The sequence below is a fragment of the Lynx rufus genome, unplaced genomic scaffold (genome assembly GCF_022079265.1).
Source record: "Lynx rufus isolate CCGP_SWC_20201006 ecotype Redwood Valley unplaced genomic scaffold, mLynRuf1.p SCAF_8, whole genome shotgun sequence".
NCBI lineage: Eukaryota > Metazoa > Chordata > Mammalia > Carnivora > Felidae > Lynx > Lynx rufus.
The window spans coordinates 129371115-129397790 of record NW_025814896.1 but is presented as its reverse complement, the minus strand read 5'-3'; the positions used below and the strand labels follow the sequence as shown (position 1 = coordinate 129397790).

Below are 26676 nucleotides of genomic sequence, written 5' to 3'. Positions count from 1 at the left end.
CTTCCCTGCTGCTCACTCTGTTCGTACTACACAGGCCTCCTTTCTGTTCTACAAGGATGTCAAGCACCTTCCTCCGAAAAGGGCTCTGCATGCGCTCTATGTGGCTCAGTCAGGCTTCTGCTGAGAGTGCGTCCTGGGAACCCCACCTTCTATCCACATCAGACATCAGAACTTCTCTCTCTCCGATGCGGATCCTTCTCCCGCCACCTTGCAGAAGCCTCCTCACCGTCCGCATGACTGCCTACCGCTCCATTATTGCACAATTACTTTATTGGCGGGTCTGTGTGCAGGCTCTGCCAGGTGAAGGGCTTGCCGCCCTGCTCCCAATCACTAGCTTGGGCTCTGGCACACCGAAGACGCCTGAAGAGTACTTGGACAGCGAATAAAATGAACGCTACACCCAGAGAGCATCTGGGGTGACCTGGTAAACAGCATGTTTCTCTTTCCTCTGAGCTTTCCGGAGAGCCCAAGGACTGCAGGGTGAGAACGCACGGAAGTCAGCAGAGGAGCAGTGGGTTTCATGCGTCACGGAGAGCACAATCGCTCAACCGCTTGTCCTGACCTCGACTTCCAGAATGGGTGAAAGAGGCCGGTACGCTGCTCTCTTTACCCAGAGCACCTACTAGAAACTGAATGTTCGTGTCGCCTGCTGAAATTCACATGTTGAAATTCTAAGCCCCAACATGACAATTAAGAGGTGGGTGGGGCTTCTGGGTATATATACATGATGAAATATTACTCAGCCATAAAAATGAATGAGATCTTGTCATTTGTGTTAACATGGATAGACTTAGAGGGTATTATGCTAAGTGAAGTAAGAAAGACAAATAAAATATGATTGCACTTACATGTGGAATCTAAAAAACGAAGTAGCAAACCAAAAGAAAAAAATAAAAAGGCATAAACAGACCCATAAATAAGAGAACTGGTGGGGGCCAGAGGGGAGGGGGTGGGGGATAGGCAAAATGGGCGAAGGGGAGTGGGAGGTACAGGCTTCCAGTTACAGAATGGGTAAGTCACAGGTAGGAAAGGTACAGCATAGGGAACATGGTCAAGGCCACTGTAAGAGTGTTGTATGGTGACAGATGGCAGCTAGGTTTGTGGTGAGTACAGGATAGCGTATAGAGTTGTCAAATCACTATGTCATACCCCGAAAAAAATAAGAGTTGGGACCTTGCAGAGGTGGTCAGCTCTGGGAAATGGAGTCCTCATGAATGGGACGGACCAGACCTCTTTTAAAAGAGACTCCAGAGAGCTCCCTCACCCCTCCCACCATGTGAGAACATAGCAAGCAGACCCCAGCAGACACTGAATCTTCCGGAGCTTTGATCTCAGACTTCCCAGCCTCTAGAACTGTGAGGAAGAAATGGTTGTTGTTACGACCCCCAGTATGTGGTATTACTGTTATAGCAGCCCAACAACCTCAGCCTTCCTGCCAGCTTCTAGCGCTTTTTCATGACTACTGGCCCACAGAAATACAGCAAAAACAAGTAAGTATTGATGGAATCATTTTCCTTTTCATCCCCCTAAATTCTAATTCTGACACCTAATCACACCTAAATCTGTAGCAGTGTCTTTTGCAAGACCCTATAAAATTCTATAAAATAAATGCCACATTCTATAAAATAAATTACTCTTCCCCTGGATGATGGGAGGCTTAGATTTCTTAACGGATTACTTTAAGGATCTAGAGAAGAGAAAGCTGTAACAACATGAACACAACTGAAAACCAGTGCTGATGGACTGACATAAGCCACACAATGGGTCTTTAGAAAAAAGAGGCATCGCTTACTTGAAGTGGCCGAAGGTAAGTTAAAGACTTCTTCCACCACTGCCCATCACTCACGGCCTGCAGCACGGCCTTGGTGGTAGTCGTGGTGCTGGACAGGACTTTCATGGTGGCCGCGGTGCCCCAGTGGAACAGGTCTGTGTTGCTGCCAGGAACACTGGCTTCACCCTAGTTAGAAAAGAAAATGGCAAGATCAAAAATGTAGGCTGTCACTGTCGTAGGAACAGAGGGTGATCATGAGGTTACTGACAATTATCAGACACAAAGATACATTGTAAAATCCATCTGTGGGGCACCTGCATGGCTCAGTCGGGTTGGGCGTCCGACTCTTATTTTTGGCTCAGGTCATGATCTCTCAGTTTTGTGGGTTCTAGCCCCGTGTCGGGCTCTGTGCTGACAGCAGGGAGCCTGCCTGGGATTCATTCTCTCTCTTTCTCTCTCTCTGTGCCCTTCTCCCACTCATGCTGTCTCTCAAAATAAATAAACTTAAAAAAAATAAAAATAAAAAATAAAATCCATCTTGGCTAGCAACAAAAAAACGGGAAATGAAGCATTATTGGTATATCGTACCTCCTTGGAGCACTTACAAAAGAAAATTTGGTAAAGGAAAAACCATCATGATGCATTGTCAAAGAATCCCCTTCAGAAACATTTATAAAGCAAATAACGGGTTCTTGATTTTTTACCAATCTAATATCCTACAAAGACAAACTCCCATTTATTTCTTAGACATTCTGAAATATTTGTTATTTAGGTTAATTATGAAATAAATTATTCATTTGAACAATGCTACTACGACCCAGACAAAGGGAGAGAATTCAGAGGGCCCATCTATAAATGTTGAAAGGTATTTTGTTTTTCATCTAAACAACTCGATGATTAATAGTGTTTAAAAGGTTTATAACATGAAACTTCCTGCCAATCTTGAAGCAATCAAGTGAAAATTCTGACTCCCCATTTACTCACCTGAGAGATTCCATGTGGAGAAAAATGCTAATATATTAACTTCATTTTAAATGGAAATGACAACAATCACATCTGCTTCTGATCAAAGACAAACATTACTTGTTCTATAAAAACCAAGTTCTTGGTTTAGTGTTTATCTACTTCCGCTTATTTTAAGTTTCCCATTTAATAGAAAGCAAAAATTGAGGCCTAGTCCCACTATTTCAATAGCCTTCTTAATACTAATAGCCTTCTTAATACTAATAGAAGGAGAGTTTAGTTTGGCTATTTAGATCCATATCACAGCACAAGCAATAAAAAATGTAAACTATGTAATCAGTCAGTAGTCTCCAGGGCATTATCACAAATAATGCACCATTGCAGGCTATCCGGCCAGTTGCCCTTTATGGTAAGTAGCATTAAAGACCTCCAAAGATGTCCACGTCCCAATCCCTGGAACCTGGGAATACACTGCATTTCATGGCAAAGCGACTCTGCAGATATGATTAAGGACACTGACCCTGAAGTAAAGATTATCCAAAATTATTGGTCCTTTAAACGAGCCTTTAATCACACGAGCCTTTAAACAGAGAAGCTTTCTCAGTTAGGGTCAGAGAGAGGGTGTCCGGGACATGCCATGGGGGAAGAGGCAAAGAGAAACCTGAGGCACTGGAGACTCAACCCATCGTCGCTGGCTTTGAAGATGGAGAAAGCGACCACAAGCCCAGGCATGTGAGTGGCATCTAGAAGCTGCAAACAGCTCTGAGGTGACAGCCAGCAAGGCTACAGGGACCTCCGTCCTATGACCACAAGGAATCGACTTCTGCCAACACCATGAGTGAGCGTGGAAACAGATCCTCCTTTGAGGCTCGAGAAAAGAGCACAGCCCTGTGTGCACCATGATCTTGGCCATGTGAGACTAAAGAGAGACCCATCAAAGTCTGCCAGATCTCTGTCCTAGGGGAATTAGAAGATAATTTATTTGCATTGTTTTTAAGTGGCTGAATTTGTGGTAATATGTCATAGCAGCAATAGAAAACAAATACATCATGTTAGGATACTTAATTTCTGGAAAACTTTGTGAACTTTACTCTTACTTCCAAAAGGAAATGAATTTAAGCTTTACTAACCAATGCTTACAACTTAACTTATCCAGTTTTTGTTTAAGGCTTCTGGTAAGATTTTCTAAACTGTGCTTTTAACATGAAAAAAGTTGTGTCCCAACACTAGAAGAAATGATAATTAGGTGACAGAGTAGTGGTGTTAGCTAAGCTATAATGGCAACCATACTGCAATATAAATATGCCAAATTAATAACCTTATGCTAAAACAATGTTTTATGTCAAATATATCTCAATTTTTAAAAAGTTTTAAAAACTGTTTCCTGTGGGCTCTTTGGACACTGAGAAAAGTATAAAATACCAACTCAATGTAATCATTGTCATTTGATTATAAAAACAACATAAACACTGGATGTAAATATGGAAAAAAATCACATTAAGTTGCTTGTATACTTATAAGAGCAACAATGTTAAAAATAACTGAGGTTTAGGTGCCAATAAAACACAATACCTCTCCTGGGTTTCAGATCATCTCAGATACTGCAGCTTGGTTCACTGAATGCCATTCTGCCCCTACAAACTGTCCTACTACTGTTACAAGTTGATACGTTAAAAACTGTCCTACTACTGTTACAAGTTGATACGTTAAAGACTACATCTCTCAGACTCCCTATATTGGCATTCCACACATAATCTAGTTCCCCTCTCGTAAATGCACCTGCTGCATGGAATTTGGGAGGCGGAACTCTAGTAGAGACCACACCTCTGTTACTTCTGCCTTCTGCTGCTTTCCTTCCTTCCTTCCTTCCTTCCTTCCTTCCTCCCTCCCTCCCTCCCTTTCATAGTCTTAGTTATTCTTCTACAACAGTGGTAATAGAAGCCCCAGTGCCCAGACTCGAGTTTTATGCGTGTAAAGGCTGGCTTGTATCCTGGTCGTCAGTTACCACTGGAGCCAACTGATAAGGAGTGGCTTTCTGCTTTCCCAGCTTATTTATGGCAGATTGCAGCTCCCCTAGCAGGCAGGTTCTGTAATTTTTCTAGTAGTTGGTCTTAGAAACACATCTAAAGCCTGCTCCTCCAGTCCTTTCAGTGATTTTTTTTTTAATTTTTTTTTCAACGTTTATTTATTTTTGGGACAGAGAGAGACAGAGCATGAACGGGGGAGGGGCAGAGAGAGAGGGAGACACAGAATCGGAAACAGGCTCCAGGCTCTGAGCCATCAGCCCAGAGCCTGACGCGGGGCTCGAACTCACAGACCACGAGATCGTGACCTGGCTGAAGTCGGACGCTTAACCGACTGCGCCACCCAGGCGCCCCGTTTCAGTGATTTTTTAATCCTAATCTCCATAAAGCTCTTAATTTTCCATTAAAAAAAAAAAAACTCCTTCTGCTAAGAGCTAGAATATTTTCTGTAACCCACAACTGAATCTTGCATGATTTTTTTAATTAAAAATATATAAGTAGGAATCAGAGAAATCAGCAATACTATCTTCATTCTGGAATAGAGAACATGGCTTAAATCCACTGTCATAATTAGGCTAAAATTTTTCTGCAAGTCTTGGAGTAACTTTTCCAAGGAGGAGTTGAGTCTACAGAGTAGACAAGCCTAACCAAAATCACCATGGCAGCTCAGAGGGAAACTGAGCAGAACGAATACCCAGAACTGCCTCAAACCAGTGCCGTCCAACCCATTAGCCACAGTCATGCGGGGCTATCGCACGCTTGATACGTGGCTATTCCAAAATGAGATGTGCTGTAATGTACCACACTGGATTTCAAGGGCTTTGTACTAAAAATAACAAATAAATAACATAACCCTCATGTGCGTAACCTCAAGGAACAAAGATCAAAGCAGAATGCACCCTTTGTGTGGACAGGCATAAGCAGGAGGGAGCCCAGCTGGGGTGGGGTGGGGTGGGGGTGCTAAGCCTTACTTTTCCAGTTTCTTCTCTCAATTTCAGCAATCAGGACAATTACACACACACCCTCTCCTTAGCATGTGTTGGACGGAGGGGGTGAAGAGCGTGGAAGGAGAGATGATGAGAGACTTAAACTCATCATCCAAACCTCAAAGGACAAGGCAGGAAGTCCTATGTAGGAAAAACCAGACTTCTCCCTTCAAGAGTGATAATGATGGTAGCTTGCTATGTGCCAGCACTTTACAAAGTGCTTCATACATGTACTGGGCATAAGAACCAGAAGGAAATACACACACACACACACACACACACACACACACACACACACAATAGCTTCAGTGGTAGCATTACTAGAATTCCTTTCTGTCCTTAATCTCTTTGCTACGTGAGGAGACAGCAGTGGAGGCTCATTTAGTCACCGCTTTGGTACCAAAAACAGCTGGTTCATCAACGAAGAAAAATAAGCTGATTCCAGCTCCTGCACTGCAGGGGCCCCTCTTCGCTAGTAAGGCCACAACCCCAGCCAAGGAGCATGTGATGTCACACAGTGGCAATGTTACCTCCAGCTCCTGTCCCGCATTTACAGGGTGTGGACTTAGTCCCCTGGTCCGCCTGTCATTGTGCATGTGACCCACCAAGTCCGGCCTAAGCACACCTCTCCGGGCTACCGAAAGCTGTGGAGCTCGTGTATACTCTGCTTCATTCTGTGTCTAAGATCCCCCCACTTGCCAACCGTGCGTGGAGAGGAGAGAGCTCTATGTGTCCCTGTGTGAATAACACTGCCAAGAATAGTTCTTCGCCAGAAATAAATCTCAGAAGGAATCTGAAGTATACATTGTCTCTCTTTATACAGATATACGAGATACAGATATATATGTAAAATATACAGCAAGCATCTCGATTTATTGGCTATATTTCTGAATTACTTAATATTTACAACTGGAAAAAAAAAACACAGAAGCAAATTAGAATTCATTCACTTACACGGCAGTTACTACGTGACTCTCATTCGGTGTCACGCCCTACACCAGGCAATGAGGTGACAAAAAACAGGGAAAACACAGTCTGTGCTCTCAAGCTGCTCAGAAACCAGGGAGGGAGGCAGAGATGTGGACACAGCCCTGCAGTACAATCTCAGCCTCTAAAGTAGACAGACATCTACGGTGCCACGCGACACGAAGAGAGGCCACACCTCCTCTGCCCAGAGGCGCAATCACAGAAGGCTTCACACAGAAGGTAGTATCTCATCGGGAAAGAATGCAGCCCCCCCCCCACCCCCCAAAGGAGGAAGAGAGACTTTCAGGCAGACTTACACAAGAACGAGAGCATGAAATGAAACGACACAGCAAACTGGAGGAATCTTGATCAAGTCAGTGAAGGTGTGGACAGTGGCACGCGAGGGCAAGGGGCCGATCGATCACCAGCATGGAGGGACAGAGAAGGAGCTGGAGCGAGAACCCCGCTGACCAGGCCAAAGCACCCCCGCTGCCAGCCTGACAGACGGGAAGCCACTAAAACCGTTCACGCAAATGGGGTGGCAAACTCAGATCTGTGTTTTAGAAATATCATTCCAGGCACAAGAATCCAGTCAGGAGGTTGGTGTGTTAGTTCAAGCTTAAAATAATCACGGGCCAAATTAGGATCGTGATGCTAGGAATATATGAGGTTGCCATAAGGGTATTTTGCCACCTGAATGCATATATTAAATTCAAATGTTTTTATTTCTAATTCTTCTCAAAGTAAAAAGGGCCTGAGGTAAGTCAGATAAGCAGAGAAATTCAAGGATTCTGACTCCAACTTTCTAAGAAATAAAGTACATGGTCACCAAGCTGGGTCTTAGTGAAGAGCAGAGAGAAAGAAGAAAAGAACAGAAGATAAGTCAGGAACCCAAGCAAGCATTCATGGTTAGCTAAGCAAGGTTAGATGCAGTGGGGGGGAAAACAATGACAATGCAAGTTACTGAGAAAGAATGAAGACAGGACCAGGTTTGCAGAGAGGAATAAGAAAGATCAGGGGGCAGCTGGATGGCTCCATCCGCTGAGCATCTGACTTCAGTTCAGCTCATGATCTCAGGGTTCGTGGATTCGAGCCCCACATCAAACCCCGCACTGGGCCCAGCACTGATGGTGCAGGGCTTGCTCGGGATTATCGCTCTCCCTCTCTCTCTGCCCCTCCCCCACTTGCGCTCTGTCTCTTTCAAACTTAGGAAAAAAAGATTATATATGTATAATATATGTATATGTATGTATTATACATATGTATATATGTATAATATATATGTATATATGTATATATGTGTATATATATATATACATATTTTTTTTTTCTAGGAGTGATGTCTAATAGGAGTCTGGTTTATATTACATAAGAGACATGACGGCTACCATTTACTAAATGGTTCCTATGTGTCAGGTGCTGGGCAGGTGCTTCCTCTGGTCATTCCTGGGTTTTAGAATAACACTGCAAGATAGGTATGCGGAAGCCATATGATGCACAAGTAAAGTGCAGATGCTGCCCACACGCAACTGGCCTAGGGGTGTCTCCTCTTCCTGACCAGGTCGGGCTATCAAAACCTGTGGTCCACTTGTTCTGCAGAGGGATGTGACACACGAGTAACATCACAAGCACATACGAATGTATTTGAGAGTACTTACTCTCCTGTGTCATGAAAATACGATCTCATTAAAGACGGTTTGAAAAATTCAAAAGGTTAGGGGGAAAAGAAGATAGTACTTATTCACAGCATCGCAATACAAAGACAATACTGCCAGGATACAGTCTCTCTTCCTGTCTTTAATCCAGGCTTAGAGATCTTTCTTTAAAACCTTTTATCGAAGAAGAAGATACATTAAAAAATGTATGCACGCAAGCATACAGTTTGGTAAATTATAACACGCTCATGCAATCAGCACTTAGACTAAGACCATCGCCAGGATCCCAGATGCCACTTTTGAGATCACTTCTAGCCATCCCCGTGGCCGAGGTAGATGCTATTCTGACTTCTGGTAGTATAAATTAGTTTTGCCTATTTTTATATTTTATATGAATGGAAGTGTGTCTTGGGGTCTGATTTCTATCATTCAACGTAAATTCATCCATATTCTTGCAAGTAGTTGAAGACTGTCCAATTCGTTGTTAGTGTAATCTCGTTACACTGTTAATGTAACAGTGTTACATAGTGTGAACATATCAGAACTTACTTATCCTTTTTTTCTATTGATGAGTATTTGGATACTCTCCAGTTTGTAGCTAATACCAATAGTGCTGCCTCGAACATGCTAATAGTTATCTTTTGGTGAATATATGCATTTCTGGAAACAAATCTAGTAGGGGGATTACTAAAACATAGAGTATGCATATGTCCAGACTTAGTGAATAGTGCCAAACATTTATACTCTAACCAGCAATTACAACAGTCTGGTCACTCCACATCCATGCCAACATCTAGCATTACATGTGTATTTCCTTTTAGCGGTAGCACTGAGGATATAATAGTATCTCTTTGTGGTTTTAATTTGAATCTCTCTGATGACTAATGAAGTTGAACAGCTTTTAATAGATTCACTGGTCATCTGACCATCTTTTGTGCAGTGTCTGTTCAAGTGTTTTGCCTTTCTTCTGTTGGTTATCTGCCTTTCCCACTCACCTCTAGTTCTTCACATGTTCTGGACACACATCCTTATTACATCTACAAATTGTGAATATGTTTTACTACTTGGCAGATTATATTTTCATCGTCTTAATGTTGTCTTTTGATTAATAGAAGTTCTTAAATTTTACATTACTCTAATTTATCATTTTTTACACTTTACGATTAGTATTTTTTGTATATTTAAGAAATTATTGCTTACTCCAAGCTCACAAAGATGTTCTTCTATATTTTTGTTGACCTGTAATATTTTTGCTGTAAGTAAAATCCTGTTAAGGCAGTGTCCCACCCTCTCTCCTATGCACCTGGAGCATTAGATGCATCCTTTCCATGCACTTACCATAAAATTTTGATAATCTCACTTTTTTTGTTTGTCTTCCCAACTAGACAGTAGCTTTTCAAAGGTAGGGATTATGTTTATTTACCACTATATCCTCAAAGCATGGGAAAATCCCTAACTTATAGTGTATATCTATAGATATGTAGAAGTGTGGCTTTACTGCACTATTGAAATGTTTGAGGATACATTTTCTCAGGCCTAATATGTTGTGCCTATAGTAGCTAATGTTATTCAAATAAGACTTCATGCCACATTTCAAATCTTCTTCACCTTTATAATCTTCTTAATTGAGAGGGTGTATTGAATGGTTACTGTCATCAACTAATCCAAGTACAGAATTAAAACTACAAACAAGGTAAGAAATAAACGGCACTTGAACACAGTGCAACTTCACTCAGAGGAAAATCAAGTCAACTGAAAGATATCAAAAAATACAGGCTATAAAACAATCATTCCATTTCATAAAATGAACCTAAACTTTACTTCTCTATTTCATACAGATAGGCTAACTTCAGACAGGACGTTTAAGACATATGAAAATTAAAAGCTTGTTCCAGAAGATAAATGAAATTGACATGCTCAGAAATGTACAAGATAAAAGGCTCGTAAGAGATTCCCTGATGAGAATTACAGAAGAGAAAGTAAAATAAAAGGCTCATTTGGACCACAGAAGAAGCATCGAACTTGGGGACAGTCTACCAGAATTATACTCTACCTAGAATAATTAATGAGGAAAATAGTTTTCATTCAAATACATATAATGGGGGGGGGGCTGGGCAAAATTTACTCCTGAAATGATTACTACTGGCACTTTTTATATTCATAGTTGTACACTGTTAATTAACTTAGAATGTATAACAGCAGAAATAGATTAATCCCCCAAACCAAATCAACAACTGCCAGCATAAAATTTAACATGAAATCTCATTAACATCAGTATGTTACACAGCTCAGAGGTTAACTTACAAAGCACTAATAGTATCTCTCAAATTCTACCACAGACACCATTACCGACCAGGTTCACGAGAACAAGAATAGTTCCACATCTCAAGTCTGGCTTACAGAGTCTTGTTGATCAAGGACTATAACGAATAATCTATTTTGGAGTTGCTATCTCTGGTATCTGGTAACATAAGGGTTAATTTCTGAGAAATCTGTTTGCCTCCTATAACCTGAGTTGGTGGTACACATAAAATAGGTAAGGATTACAAATAGCTCTCGAACTGAACTCATCCACCATCCCTTCCCTTCCAACAGATCTTTAGATGCTCCAAAGTTCTTCCCTGCACCCAACGCTTCTAGCAAATTTCACCCTGAACCTAAAATATTAAGAATATAGTCTTTATTATTACTGGTGATACTACTTTTAGAAGTGTCTGAGGGAAAAGAAAGAAAAAAGAAAAGAAAGGAAAGAAAAGAAAAAGAAAAGAGAAGGAAAGAGAAGAAAGAAAAGAAAGGAAGGAAAGAAAAGAAAGAAAAGACAAAATAAAAAGAAAAGAAAAGAAAGAATGTATCTGTCAGAAGCAGCAATAGAAAAATACCCCATGGAGCAAATCGCTCCAAGGTCTGACTCTGCTTCAGTTCATCTGCTAAGTAACAGGTCAGGTTATATAATTCAGATGTTTTCACCTTTGCGAATCATGAACCCCTACACAATTCCGATCAAAGCTGGAAGTCATTCCTCCAGAAAACAGAACGCACATGCTATGCACACACAGGAACACACAAAGTCACATACACACCCCCCCCACACACACACACAACACACACACACACACACACACCCAAATACAGCACACTACTTCAGGGGCTTTGGGAATCAAACCCTCTTGAATCTGCTGGCATTCCTGGACCAAGATTAAGAGACCTGTAGTTAGGAAAAATACAGGTATGTGAAGTATATTTTTATTTTCTTTCACCATGCCAAATTTTTAAATCTCTTTTGATTAAATAATTTGGGGTTCTAAATCCATCCACAAAATAAATTTACTGAACATATACCTCTGGCATGCTTACTATGTTTAAGACCCAGTGCTAGGCAACAGGGTTACCACAATGATTAAGACATTGTCCCTGCTCTCAAGGAACTCATAGTACATTAGGAAAGACAGCAAACAGGAAATTTGCCTTATTTCACCAATGAACTGAGAACTTATCAAATTGGATCCCACTGGAATATTCCTCCCCTTATAATAAAAGAATTTATCCACGCCCATCATATCCACATCTTAACCTTCCTCATTTATTTTCTTCACATATTCAACAAATATTTGGACATCAAATACAACAAGGACACTTGTAGTAGATACTGAAAACAGAGCAGTGAACAAAACATGACTCCTGCCACCCAGAGCTCCTCTTGTATTCCAAGAGGAGATAAGCCAAAGATAAATATAAAGCATGTCAGAGAGGTGTATCAGATAAATGATAGGAAAAGAGCTAGGAAGAAAAATAAAGCGGTATATTGGGAGTAGGGGGAACACTGTAATTGTGCATGCAGGGACCGGGGAAGCTCTCACTGAGCAGACATTTGAGCAGAGACCTGGAAGGAGCGAAGATAAGTCACTGAATATGTGAGAGAAAAACACAGCAAGGATAAGGACCAGAGGGAATGTTTAGAGAATGGAAAGAAGGGCAGTATGCCTGGAGTACAGTGGGCAAAGTCAGTGGGGGGTTAAGGAGAGAAGAGATCAAGTCAAACAGGTGGTAGGGAAGATAGATCATGGGTGTCCTCATAGGAGATCATAAAAGCTTAGCTTGTACTCCACGGAATGTGGCGTGATCTGACATATTTTTGAAGAATCACTCTGGCTGCCTTGTTGAGCACCAACTAGAGCAAGGAAAAGGGCCGAAAGAGGCAGACAAACAGAACACTACCGTAAAACTCTAGGTGAGACACGGCAATAACTTAACCAGGGTGGTAGCGGCGGTGATGGTAAAATATGGTCCAATTCCAAGTCCACTGGGAGAGTGGAGCCACCAGGCTTTCTTGACAGACTGCTTGCGTTACACAGGACAAAGAGAACTGAGGAGGATGACAAGGTTTATGACAGAAGGAACACCGCCGGTAGCTGGGGTGAAGGGTGCGATGCTAAGATCAGTGGCTCACTTTTAACACGCTGAGATGCGATGCCTGTAAGAAAGGGAAGTACAGATGCCAGATTGGCAGTCGCGCACACAAGCCTGGAACGCAGAAGATCAGGGCTCAAGCTACACGTAGAGAATCCTCCGCACAAAGTTGCACGATCACAGGTGCAATCATCTAGGGAATCGGCAGAGACAGAGAAGAGATTAAAGACTGAGACCTGAGGTATCTAACATTTAGCTAGAGAAATGAGGAAGGACCAACAAACACGGTGAGTGTAAGTGGCCAATGAGGTATAAGGAAAACGAATAGACTGTCCCTGAAACAAGTACGTATCCGATGTTACTGATACGTCACATAAGATAAAGACAGACTTGACGCGTGAATTTACCAATAGGAGGTCACTGGTGACCCAAACACAAGCTGTTCTGAGGAAACAGTGAGGAGAAAAAGACGCATGGAGAGCACGCAAAAGACAACAGGAGAAAAAGATGTGGCCACTACTGTGTATAAAACCAAAGCGTGTACACAAAGCCCCTCAGCATGGTACAGATGAGCCGTGTGTTCAGATCACAAGGCCTCCTCCTTAAAAGGAAAGGAAACTGTCGAATCCCCCAGATTTCACTGAAACTGAGACATGTTATTTGAAAAGTATCCTTTGCAAGTGAATTTAAATCCAAGTCTAGATGAAAAAGTAAAAAAAAAAAAGTATTCTTTGTTACTGAAAGAGTCAAAGAAACTTAAAGAAACGAAACAAATGTATTAGAAATGCGTGTACTCTGTGAAGAAAGGGCAGGATGGAAGAAAGAAGAGAACCTGGAACACGAGTGGCAGAGCCCGGTGAGGAGGCAGCTAATCTAAGCCTCTCTGAGGAATGGAAATCCGTGGCCCCGATTCTCCGAGCCAATCACAGTCCTGACCATCAAGCCGTGGACCGAGCGATCACGGTCTCCTACAAGCATGCCAAAGGGCAGAGCAAGCCCTCTTTCGGTCAGACCTCAGTGAGAGAGGAAACACCACATGGTGAATGAAATGCAGGAGTCTTGTGCATCGAGCTGGCTCTGCGTTATCATCCAGTTCGCGATGTCACAGATCACCATGAACTCACTCTCACGTAAACACTCACCAGGCAATGTTACCCCAAAAAAAAAAAAAAAAAAAAGTGAATAAGGACCTACTCTGTTCCCAGTGATGTGCTGGTGTCACAACAGTAAAGAAAGCAATCAGCACTTAACAAAGTTATGGAGAATACATTATAAGAAGATAGGAAATTCTCTATCTCAGGAGCTCATTCCCACCACTTTATCCCAGAGCAATGCAGGACTACACAAAATGTGCATGTAAAATGTTCACTGTGGCTCAATCTAAAAGAGAGGAAAATCAAACATAATCTAAATGTTCAAAAACAAAGCAAAAGATAAATTTTTGTACATACATCAAATGACCGCTAACCTGCCATTATATAAATGGTCTGTATATAAGGAGAAGGGCAGCTATCTGTGACAAATAACATTACGTGGAAAAAAACAAGCTTTAAATTAATATGCAGGGGCACCTGGGTGGCTTATCAGTTAAGTGTCCAACTTCAGCTCAGGTCATGATCTCACAGTTTGTGAGTTCAAGTCCAGCCTCGGGCTCTGTGCTGACAGCTCAGAGCCTGGAGCCTGCTTCAAATTCTGTGTCTCCCTCTCTCTCTGCCCCACCCCTACTTACACTCTGTCTCTCTCTGTCTCCCCAAAATGGGTAAACGTTAAAAAAATTTTTTTTAATGTGGAATTAATATATGCAGTACGAATCCATTTTAAGTTTAAAAAGTAATAATTCTCCAGGAGATAGACAATAGGTATCCAGAAAATCTGTTCATACTCAGAAAAATTCTGGAAGATATATATAAACTTAAAAATGTTTACCTCTAAGCAGTGGGCTTCATGGTATGGGTAGAAAGAACTAAGAGAAGAAAGAGAACTTATATACTAATGTACTGCTGATTAAATTACTTCATAATTTATTATTTTTTTAATGTTTTTTTTATTTTTGATAGACAGAGCCTGAGCAGGAGAGGGGCAGAGAGAGAGGGAGACACAGAATCCAAAGCAGGCTCCAGGCTCCCAGCTGTCTGCACAGAGCCCGATGTGGGGCTTGAACCCACAAACCGTGAGATCATGACCTGAGCTGAAGTTGGACACTTAACCAACTGAGTCACCCAGGCACCTCTATTTCATATTTTAAAAAGTAGAAAGGCCAAAGCTACCATAAATTTCCATGTACTTCTTATCAAAAGTTAACAAATGTTATTAATATTTTATCATAGATGTTTTACATTTCTTTTTTTTTTTTTAACTTTCAGGAATAAAATATGCTAAATAGTGTCAGTTATCTGAACCCATGCCTCCTCTTAAATGGATTGCTAAAATAAAAGATTGTGTTATTTTTGTAATTAAGAAAGCCATTATGAATTCCAGTCAGGATGGAGCAGTGAACTCCTGTTGCAATGTGCTCATGGTACTCCAGAATACTAAGGGTAATTAAAAACAAAAGTAGAAAGGCACTCACGTTCAATGGAATTCAACATTTGGGGGCTTGGAACTGAGATGCTGACAGTGGCTGTGAAACGCTCCTCTCGAAGGAACTGTGAATCGAAAGGATCCCCTGTAAGAGGATCAGACCCACTGCCTGGGATTATGTATTTATATAAAATTGCAGGAATAAAGAGGCAGAGAACTAACAGGGCCCAAGTCCCTCGTTGGCTCCATGCCTGGATTCCTCAGATCCTCAACATTACAAGAGGTTGGGAGTCCCACGTCAAAAGGTATTAATAGGACATGACATGTTCTGGACTGAAGCACTAAGGGTACAGACTGAGGAAAACCACAAAACTATAGAATCCTTACAGAAGGTCTAGGGAGATACAAAGTAAACAGAATGGAATGACCCCCCCCAATGAGCTTGGAAACCAAAATTCTACAACACATCGAGGGCGGGGGGGGGGGGGTAGATAGTAAAGTGATAATTTTAACAAAAATCCATTCCAGATGAAACTCTTTCTTTTCAAACTTCAAAATATTAATGTCTTTGTGCATACCAAATATGAAATTTAAAATCCTTGGCATCCCTGCATGGCTCCATTAAGCATCCGACTTGGCTCACGTCATGATCTCACACTTGTGAGTTCGAGCCCCAGGTGGGGCTCTGTGCTGACAGCTCAGAGCCTGGAGCCTGCTTTGGATTCGGTGTCTCCCTCTTTCTCTCTCTCTCTCTGCCCCTGCACTGCTCACACTCTTCCTCTCTCTCTCTCTCTCTCTCAAAAATAAACATTTAAAAAAATTTTTAATTCTTTATGAAGGAGTAAGCTATCATAAAACATAAAAGAAAACAAAACAAATACCATCTCAATGAACTAATTTTTGTGTATGTTAAGAAGTTCCAATTCACCTTCTCGTATATGAATATTCCTCAAGCCTACAGTTATTTCACACAAAAAGTGGATTATTACTTCCTTATCAATAAACACAGGAGCCCAAACTATAAAATAAAAAAAAAAAGCATAGGAATAAATGCCCACACTCTTGAGTTATGCGTCCATTTCTTAGATACAATACCACAGCACAAGCGATACAAGAGTACTGGTAGGCTGGACTTCAGCCACATTAGACATGTTTGCACTTTATGAAAATGAAAAAGTCAAGGCACACACGGAGAGAAAAACATTTTCAAATCACCTACTCAAGAAAGGATTTGTAGCCAGAATTTAAAAAAACAAAACAAAACAACAAAACTCTTACACCTCAATAAGCAGCAGCACAAAAACAGATGTTCACGATCATTAGTTCTTTGGAAAGAGCATACCAAAATGATAATGAGATACCACACACATCCCCCTGAAGGACGGCTTTCGTCAAATCCAGGGAGGAACAAGTGTTATGAGAATGTGGAGACACTGGGATCTGAACACTTCCTGGTGGGAAAGGAAAATGGTGCGGCCACTTTGGGAAGCAATCTGCCATTTCTTCAAAAGTTGAACGCATACATGCGTGCAATGTAGCAGTTCCTCTCCTATACACCTACATGAGAAATCGAAACCTATTTCTCTATTTCCATATTTTCCAGCGAATAAGTAGAAATAACCCACATGTCTATCACCTGGTGAATGGAAAAAGAAATGGTTTCCTATGATACTGAAAGCCAACTGTCCTTTTGCTCACTTTTAGAGATTTCTAAACAGTCCTTTTATAAATTTGAAATCGCTCTATGCTTAGCCCATGCCACAGTTATAAACATTAATTAGTCTAGTTGTATAAATCTATGGCCACTTAAAACGCTCATAACAAGTTTTCCCACAGTGAAAATGATTTTTTAATGGGAATCTTATATATAATCCATTTCCAAATCTAATTGGATTTATCTGGGGGGAAAACACCATTGGCTAAGTGATACAACTAATACTAGCTAAAAACAAACGTTAATATACTCTAAATGGCGAAATACTGCTACATCTAAAAAGCATAATAACCAACATTAATAAGAAACTGGAAAATTGTAATTTTGGTAGTTATTCACAAAATATGCATTCTGGTCTATTTATACACTAATATCTTGTTCATGGGGACAACAGCCAATATCTTCAAACCTGTAGGCTCTACTTGAACTAATGCAAATGCTACCGCATAGCAATTCCATCTTTACTTTGCTTGGATATATAAATAAAAATTATTATTTTCACAACTGAGTAATGAAAGTCTTGAGCATTAAGCAGATTACATATATAGTCAGCTCTCATTTATGAGTTAGAATTTAGTGTGGTTATTATATCTACTGTTAATGTGTAACGCACAGCAACCTACAGCTGAGCACTGTATTTTAATCTAATAATAGTAGCTATAATATTCTGAAATGTGCTTCATGAATCAAAGCCATAATGTGTTCATTGAGGGTTTAGATTTGCACTTCATGAGATCTAGATTTTCTGCAACTTGCTGAGAAAGGACACACGAAGACAAGAAAGCTTTTTAAAGAGCTACAAAAAAAAAAAAAAAAGAGAGAAAGAAAAATTTTAAAAAATAAATAAATAAAATAATCATTTTGGAAGAATCCCTTTTCCTTGCTAAGTAGAATGAGTAAAAGACTGCCGTGTAAAGGTGGTCTCCTTCATTCACTAAAGAGACTAATGGAGCAGGATGTGCCCACTTGTGGAGACACAGCATGTCCTTCTCCAAAGAAGCCACTAAAGGGCCAGGTTGACACTTTGTAATTTATTGAAGGAGAAAATAGGAAACCCAACATCACAAAGGCTTTTCATGGATTTTATAAAGGACGGGGATTCAGAATAAGCTTAGAGAGCTGAACTCAGCAGAAACACTTTGCAATCCTATACTGAACAGAGAAATCACACACCCTGTACGCTGGCCAAAACATAACAGATCTCAACAGCCACCACAGCACATACATATGAGTTAAATGGGAAATTCCTTTTATTTTAAGCTAAAATCTACTTTATAATTAGTTTTTACCAGAGAATAACCCGTATGCAGAGGGAGTTTCCAAGCGGGCTTTGTCGAACATTTCCTACACATTCGCCATGTGACAACCCCGTTATGGACGGTGCAAAGATAAATGACCTACTTCCAGTGACCACATAATACCAAAGCATACCACGTACATGCTGACACGATGATGTGAGAATGTGTGGGGGATACAGAAGCAACAGTAATTAGAGAACTCAAGGAAAACCTGACGAAGAAAATGATACTTCAGATGGGCTCAAAGCGTAAAAGAGATGACCAGAGCACAAGGCAAGAAGGGCAGCAGAGGCAGCCAGGAAAGTAACACCAAAGGGGTGACAGAGGCAACTCCGGAGAACGGTGGCAAGGTCAGTAGGACTGCAGCCCAGCGCATGTTTGGGAGGCGTGAAAAGAGACAAGGCGAGAGAGACAGACGGGAAGGTGGGAGATGTGGCTGAACTGCTGGAGAAGCACCAGAGGCTCAAAAGATACAAAACTTGGGATGAAGAAGATCTCACTGAAAGTAGGTCTTCACCTGGACCCTGAAAGATGGTACAGTTGGCCAACTTCCTCCTGATACACAGGACATTCGGTGACTGCTGGCCACAAGTGTTCTGAGTCCCACAGAGAAAACACCACAGAATTTAATGTGCTCTCACATCCAGTGAAAACAAACGGTAATCAGCACGACTACAAGTCAAAGCATGCCAAAGAAGAAACGTATCCACCACACTCCAGGCCCGTAGAAAACACTTCAGCTTCCATCCAGAGGGAGGAGTCCCATGACAAAAAAGTCCACTGTCTGCAGTGTTGACGGTGGCACACAATCCTCCACCCGGTGTCTAATCTTCTCCAACTGCAATACCTAAGCTGGTAGCCAGAAGCCTCATGTGGCTATTTAAATTGAACTAAAATGAAACTAAATTTAAAATTTGATTCCTTCGGTGTGCTAGCCACATTTCGAGTACCCACGGCATATGTGGCTGGCGGCCACAGTGGGATACAGGACATCTTCCTCACTGTGGAAAAATCTATTGGTGGATGCTGTCCTGAAGTCACCATCACAGGAAGAATAGGGGAAAACTCCCGAAGCACAAAAGGATCTCCCATTCTGAGATCCTCAGATCACTCGGCACTGAACTAGGGTTACACCGGTATATTCAATAGGTTTGTCAAATTGAATTTTAATAGAAAAGAACGAACTGCGGAAATGGCGTAGTCATACATAACCCAGGAGGAATATTATCTCTGCAGAAACTCCATGAATAGATTCTGCAACTGAAACTTTGTATCAGATGTCTAAAAGTAACTATATAGTACACAACTGCAAAGGAGTTTGGCAAAATGGATACAGCCAATTTAAAAAAAAAAAAAAAAAAAAGATTAGGTGCACCTAATGTTCCACAATAGATGGCTTCCAAAATAGGTATCAGAAAAATGAACGACGTTTCACATTTTGTAAGTGAAGCTTAGGAGCGCCTGGGTGGCTCAGTCGGTTAAGCGTCCAACTTCAGCTCAAGTCATGTTCGCGCTGTTCCAGAGTTCGAGCCCTGTGTCGGGCTCTGGGCTGACAGCTGGGAGCCTGGAGCCTGCTTCAGATTCTGTGTCTCCCTCTCTCTCTGCCCGTCCCCCCACTCCTGCTCTGTCTCTGTCTGTCTCTCTCTCTCAAGAATAAACATTAAAAAAAAAAAAAAAGTGAAGCTTACCATTTAAAGGAATCCTGTGGAAAACCAATCTATAAAGAGAATTACTATCTCTTAATTGACCCAATTAGAATGTCAAAAACTGGGCTACTTTCTTCAACCTAAAAAAAATGACAATTTTATGTTTTTAGAAGCAGGTCTGGAGAGTGAATGGCCATGGAGCCAGCACTGACCAAAAGAAAAATGGTGTCAGGGCGCAAGTACTTCTTCCTTTCTCTCCCAGGATGAACTATCCTAAGGCGCGTACACACTTAGGTGGCTCAGACATATTTTATTCACAAAAATCTCAGTGAGGCAAGGGAAAAGGAGAAAAATTCTATAGAAAATGGGCAAGAGAACTGAACAGACACCTCACAAAAGAAGAGGTCTCCAGAGCTAATTCCATCTCATTAGTCATGAGAAAAATGCAAACCAAGATCCCAAACAGATACCGCTAAATACTTAAGAGAAGAGTTAAGATTTTTAAAAAGCTAACAATGCCAAATTGCTAGACCGGAATAAATGGCAAACCCAAACACTGCTCCTGAAAGTGCAGTCGGGGGCGTCTGGGTGGCTCCGTCGCTGAGCGTCAGACTCTTGATTTTGGCTCCGGTCATGACCTCGCATGGTGAGTTCGAGCCCCACACCAGGCTCCACACTGACAGTGAGAAGCCAGCTTGAGATTCTCTCTCTCCCTCTCTCTGCCCCTCCCATGCACGCGTGCACGCTCTCTCTCTCTCTCACAAAATAATTAAGATAAAATAAACTTGAAAAAAAAAAAAACAAATTTAAAAAAAAAAAGAGCAAATGGTAAAACACCTTTGGAAAATCATTTGGGATTCTTGAGGAGGCTAAACGTACAGATACCCGCTAACATACGCTTCCAGGCCGAGGTAAACAGATGCCGGACAGAATGGTATGCACATGTGCGCCAGCAACACGTAGAAAATGCTGATGCAGCCTCATCTCTAGTAGCCAAAAGTAAAAAGACACCAACGCCAGTCAACATCGCAATGGATGAACTGTAAAATACGCACACCGCAACTAATTTCTCCACAGAACAGTGAATAAACTATACACGTGTAAGAACATGAAGGAATCTCGCAAAAATTATGGAGCACAGCCATTTCTATTAAGTACAAAAATAGGTCAAATCGTATTGGGAGGGGTGTGATGGGTATTAAAATTCCTTAAAATAAGAACAAAAGCCACAAAGATCAGGTGTCACAACACTGGTGATTTCCGGAAGGAAAAAGAAGAGCTAGAAACTAAGCTGGGACAGGGTGCAGGGGGACCTGTGGAAGGCTGGTCATACTAATTTCTCTATCTGGTGGCTTCATGGCTACTTTCTTTGTGATAATTTATGGAGCTGGACACTTTTCTGTACTTTTTCTTTTTTTAATATGAATGTTGTATTTCACACACACACACGCACAAAACGTTTAAAAGAAAAAGTTTTCCCACACCCACTCATGGTCACCTTTCAAACTCCTCCCTCGCAGACTAACTCACCTCGTGGAGCGCTTTACTAATTAACGGTGAAACACTGATACTCTCTCCTCCTTCCGGATGGATCTGGACATTCACTTTTTGATAAAGAATCTGAAAAGAGAACATGACATACTGTAAAGGAACTGTTGGGTTTTATTTTTTTTTAATGTTTATTTATTTTGGAGAAAGAGAAAGAGACAGAGCCTGAGCAGGGGAAGGGCAGAGAGAGAGAGAGGGAGACACAGAATCCGAAGCAGGCTCCAGGCTCCGAGCTGTCAGCACAGAGCACAAAGTGGGGCTCGAAGTCACGGACTGCAAGATCGTGACCTGAGCTGAAGTCAGACATTTAACCGACTGAGCCACCCAGGTGCCCCTAAAGGAACTGTGTTTTAAATTTGCCTCACTTTACAACATAGACTGGAAATTTTAAAAGCACTCTTTTGAGGAAAAAAATTGCTACTTCATAATGAACACTTTTTGGTAACAGGCGTACTTCAGGACTTCCTGAATGGCTTCCCAATTTGAGAAGTGGGCACCAATGGTGAAAAACCTGGTGTGTAATGTACTGAATGACGAGGATATGAAAAGGAGAATTCCAGAATCTCCTCCTATATTCTTATACCCTCTATTTATTTCTTCTATATTTTTTGCAACCAAAGTACTATCCACTCTTAGGCAGATCCCGTGAATTTTGGGAAACTGAGCATCTCCCCAACCAAAACTCCGTCCTCTGCCAGTTCCAAAGGACTTCCAAGTTCCCTGGTGGTCTAGTGGCTAGGATTCGGCACTCTCCAAACGACTTCCGAGGGATGGTATCACCAATGGTTTTTAACATATTTTCCATGACCATTTCTCATGTTTAATTCTTGACAACACTAATTTCTTCTATTATATCCAATAATTTACCTCTTAATATTACCTCCTACCTTTCTCCCTTACTATAATAAGCCAACAACACTACCTTCTATCCAATATCTCCAAATCCCTTTTCACATAAGCGACAAGCTATTTTTCTTCCATATTATTTACAAAAACAATCGCAAGGTCTCAGATCCACACACCCAACAAATCAGATTTCATGCAGTTTGGGATTTAGTTTACCGGAACACTTACTTCTGTCTGCAGATTGCTGCTCGCTGCCAGAAGGGGTTCAATGCTGCCAGGAGGGCAATGTGTCAAAGCAAAAGCCATGAGCTCCTGACGCGTGGCCAAGTCCTGGTAATTTTCTGATTGTCCTAACTGGCTACAAACATCCCAACTCTTAGAATAACCTATAAAATGAGCAAGAAAAAACAAACGGATTTTCACCAGAAGGAAAAATCTCCAATCTAACATGAGAAACTCAGTGGATTTCTGCTCAGGTCTTGTGTCACCAAAGCACAATCTTGGTCATTAGAGACGCGTAACCTTTTTATAAGCAGTAAGAAACACATAAGGATCTAAAGTAAAGTAGAAAAGAAATACTGGGCTGGCTTATTATCCAGAAAGGTTAGCAATATCCCACCTGTTTTTCTGATAAACTCTGTTTCCTTTTAGAATACCTGACAATGACTACCCGTCATCTACTTAGCTTTGACAGTGAGTAAAAAGCTAAGTCAGAGATCTGAACTCGGAAGACCTGAGGATACAGCCCAACACTGCTATTTAGCACTTGTGTGTGCCTGAGAGAGTCCCAGATGTCACAGCTCCTTTACCACCACAAAGGGACAGTAATAATGCCTTCCTCCTTGAGTTGTTGAAGGATTAAATCACCTTTATATTTAAAAGCCACTTTGTAAACTTGCCAAGTGTGAGAAAAGAAAAACTATTACAGGCAGCTACACAGACACGTTCACTTTATAGAAGACAGAGATCCAAGGACAGCGCAAGGCACGCTGTCCGTCGTGGCTCTAAGCAGAGATGTTTGCTGCACAATGTTATACTCCAGTAAAATACAGTTTTGTCACTGAAGGAGTTCTAGTTTGAAAGGGTTTGTTTGTTTTTTCTAAGTACTAAGTTCTATTTTGAAAGGGTTTGCTTTTTCTAAGTACAAAGGCCTGGGTCCAGAACAATTTCTCTAAACATACGAAGTAAAAATCCAGGTACTACGCCTTACGGGAATAAAATTCTTTAACAAAGCTCTCTAAATAATTTTAGAATAATACACGTTTTTTTCAGACAACCATAATTATTCTGAACTTAATGTTACAAAGTCAATATTGGTTAATATCAATAGTGGCTTAATAACTGGTTAATGTTAATATTGGTTGGTATTCCGAATGTAGGTAGCTCTTTTATGAAACGGATTTTCTAATGCTGATATTACAAACCACAGTGTTTTCTCCTAGACTTTTAAACACTTTCATAGATGTAAAGAAAACGATTTTTTCTTTGACCAAATATTAGGTTCTGTTGAAGCTTCTTCCCAACTAGGCCTACACCTTGGCCTGGCTGAGCCTGCATACTCCAGTTTCAGCAATAATCCTACAAAAAAGTCAGTTTAGAGAGAATCTCCCACCCTTGACAACTGATCGTTGCTGATATGTGAGCAAATTCCCCATCCCTCATCCCTGATATCTAATCACCCTGGCCTGCCTTCAGCAAGAATCCTGTTAAGGCAGGTCAGAAAGAATGCCACGAACCTTGATGTCTCGTGCTAATTTTCCATCCACTGACCCCCTACCATGCTCCTTGGCTTTAAGTCGCCAGCTGTCTTTCTCGTATTTGGAACTGAGTCTCTTCTCTCTCCCTTAATGCAATAGTTTTAACATCTATTGCAAAAGTCCTGAATAATGTCCTCCTTACAATTTTTAAGAAATGACAGAATATTTCTCTTTAACGGTATACACAAAGTGCAAAACTCTAAGTGCACTCTCCATGAGTTATTACGAGGTGAAGCACTACATTTTTAACCACTCGCTATGAAAGCAAAGACACTAGGTAAAAAGATACGCTTGATTTTTTTTGTTTGTTTTTTAAATATGAAATTTATTGTCAAATTGGTTTCCATACAACACCCAGTGTACATCCCAACAGGTACCCTCCTCAATGCCCATCACCCACTGTCCCCTCCCTCCCACCCCCCATCAACCCTCAGTTTATTCTCAGTCTTGAAGAGTCTCTTATGGTTTGCCTCCCTCCCTCTAACTTTTTTCCCCCTTCCCCTCCCCCATGGTCTTCTGTTAAGTTTCTCAGGATCCACATAAGAGTGAAAACAGATGGTATCTGTCTTTCTCTGTAGGACTTATTTCACTTAGCATAACACTCTCCAGTTCCATCCGTGTTGCTACAAAAGGTCAGATTTCATTCTTTCTCATTGCCAAGTAGTATTCCATTGTATATATAAACCACAACTTCTTTATTCGTCAGGTGATGGACATTTAGGCTCTTTTCATAATTTGGCTAATGCTGAAAGTGCTGCTATAAACATTGGGGTACAAGAGCCGCTGTACATCAGCACTCCTGCATCCCTTGGGTAAATTCCTAGCAGTGCTATTGCTGGGTCCTAGGGTAGATCTATTTTGAATTTTTTGAGGAATCTCCACACTGTTTTCCAGAGCGGCTGCACCAGTTTGCATTCCCACCAAGAGTGCAAGAGGGCTCCCGTTTCTCCCCATCCTCTCCAGCATCTATAGTCTCCTGATTTGTTCATTTTAGCCACTCTGACTGGCTTGAGGTGGTATCTGAGTGTGGTTTTGATTTGTATTTCCCTGATGAGGAGTGACATTGAGCAACTTTTCATGTGCCTGTTGGCCATCTGGATGTCTTCTTTAGAGAAGTGTCTGTTCATGTTTTCTGCCCATTTCTTCACTGGATTATTTGTTTTTTGGGTGTGGAGTTTGGTGAGCTCTTTATAGATTTTGGATACTAGCCCTTTGTCTGATATGTCATTTGCAAATATCTTCTCCCATTCTGTCAGTTGCCTTTTAGTTTTGCTGGTTCCTTTGCTGTGCAGAAGCTTTTTAACTTCATGAGGTCCCAATAGTTCATTTTTGCTTTTAATTCCCTTGCCTTTGGAGAAGTGTCAAGTAAGAAATTGCTAGGGCTGAGGTCAGAGAGGTTTTTTCCTGCTTTCTCTTCCAGGGTTTTGATGGTTTCCTGTCTCATATTCAGGTCCTTCATCCATTTTGAGTTTATTTTTGTGAATGGTGTAAGAAAGTGGTCCAGTTTCATTCTTCTGCATGTTGCTGTCCAGTTCTCCCAGCACCATTTGTTAAAGAGACTGTCTTTTTTCCATTGGATATTCTTTCCTGCTTTGTCAAAGATTAGGTGGCCATACTCTTGTGGGTCCAATTCTGGAGTCTCTATTCGATTCCATTGGTCTATGTGTCTGTTTTTGTGCCAATACCATGTTGTCTTGATGATTACAGCTTTGTAGTAGAGGCTAAAGTCTGGGATTGTGATGCCTCCTGCTTTGGTCTTCTTCAATATTACTTTGGCTATTCGGGGTCTTTTCTGGTTCCATACAAATTTGAAGATTGCTTGTTCTAGCTTCGAGAAGAATGCTGGTGCAATTTTGATTGAGGTTGCATTGAATGTGTAGATAGCTTTGGGTGGTATTGACATTTTGACAATATTTATTCTTCCAATCCATGAGCACGGAATGTTTTTCCATTTCTTTGTATCTTCTTCAGTTTCCTTCATAAGCTTTCTATAGTTTTCAGCATACAGATCTTTTACATCTTTGGTTAGGTTTATTCCTAGGTATTTTATGCTTCTTGGTGCCATTGTGAATGGGATCAGTTTCTTTATCCGTCTTTCTGTCGCTTCATTATTAGTGTATAAGAATGCAGCTGATTTCTGTACATTGATTTTGTACCCTGTGACTTTGCTGAATTCATGTACCAGTTCTAGCAGACTTTTGGTGGAGTCTATCGGGTTTTCCATATATAATATCATGTCATCTGCAAAAAGTGAAAGCTTGACTTCATCTTTGCCTATTTTGATGCCCTTGATTTCCTTTTGTTGTCTGATTGCTGATGCTAGCACTTCCAACACTACGTTAAACGACAGCGGTGAGAGTGGACATCCCTATTGTGTTCCTGATCTCAGGGGGAAAACTCTCAGTTTTTCCCCATTGAGGATGGTATTAGCTGTGGGCTTTACATAAATGGCTTCTATGATGTTTAAGTACGTTCCTTCTATGCCGAACATAAAAAGATATGCTTGAGCTTTCCTACATTCAGAGACAGCTACAGAAAGCAGATCATTTAGTAGAGAGTCTATGATCAGACAACA

General features: G+C 41.1%; 1 protein-coding gene across 1 annotated transcript in view; it reads right to left on the bottom strand.

Annotated features, from left to right (window-relative positions):
- Positions 1 to 26676, bottom strand: part of NBAS (NBAS subunit of NRZ tethering complex) — a 334006-nt gene that overhangs the window by 128756 nt on the left and 178574 nt on the right. Inside the window, exons 34-36 of the mRNA XM_047068027.1 lie at positions 22573 to 22730; positions 21481 to 21570; positions 1793 to 1957 (exon numbers count right to left, since the gene is read on the bottom strand). Coding sequence (XP_046923983.1) covers positions 1793 to 1957; positions 21481 to 21570; positions 22573 to 22730 — 413 coding nt within the window. The remainder of the gene's footprint in view (positions 1 to 1792; positions 1958 to 21480; positions 21571 to 22572; positions 22731 to 26676) is intronic.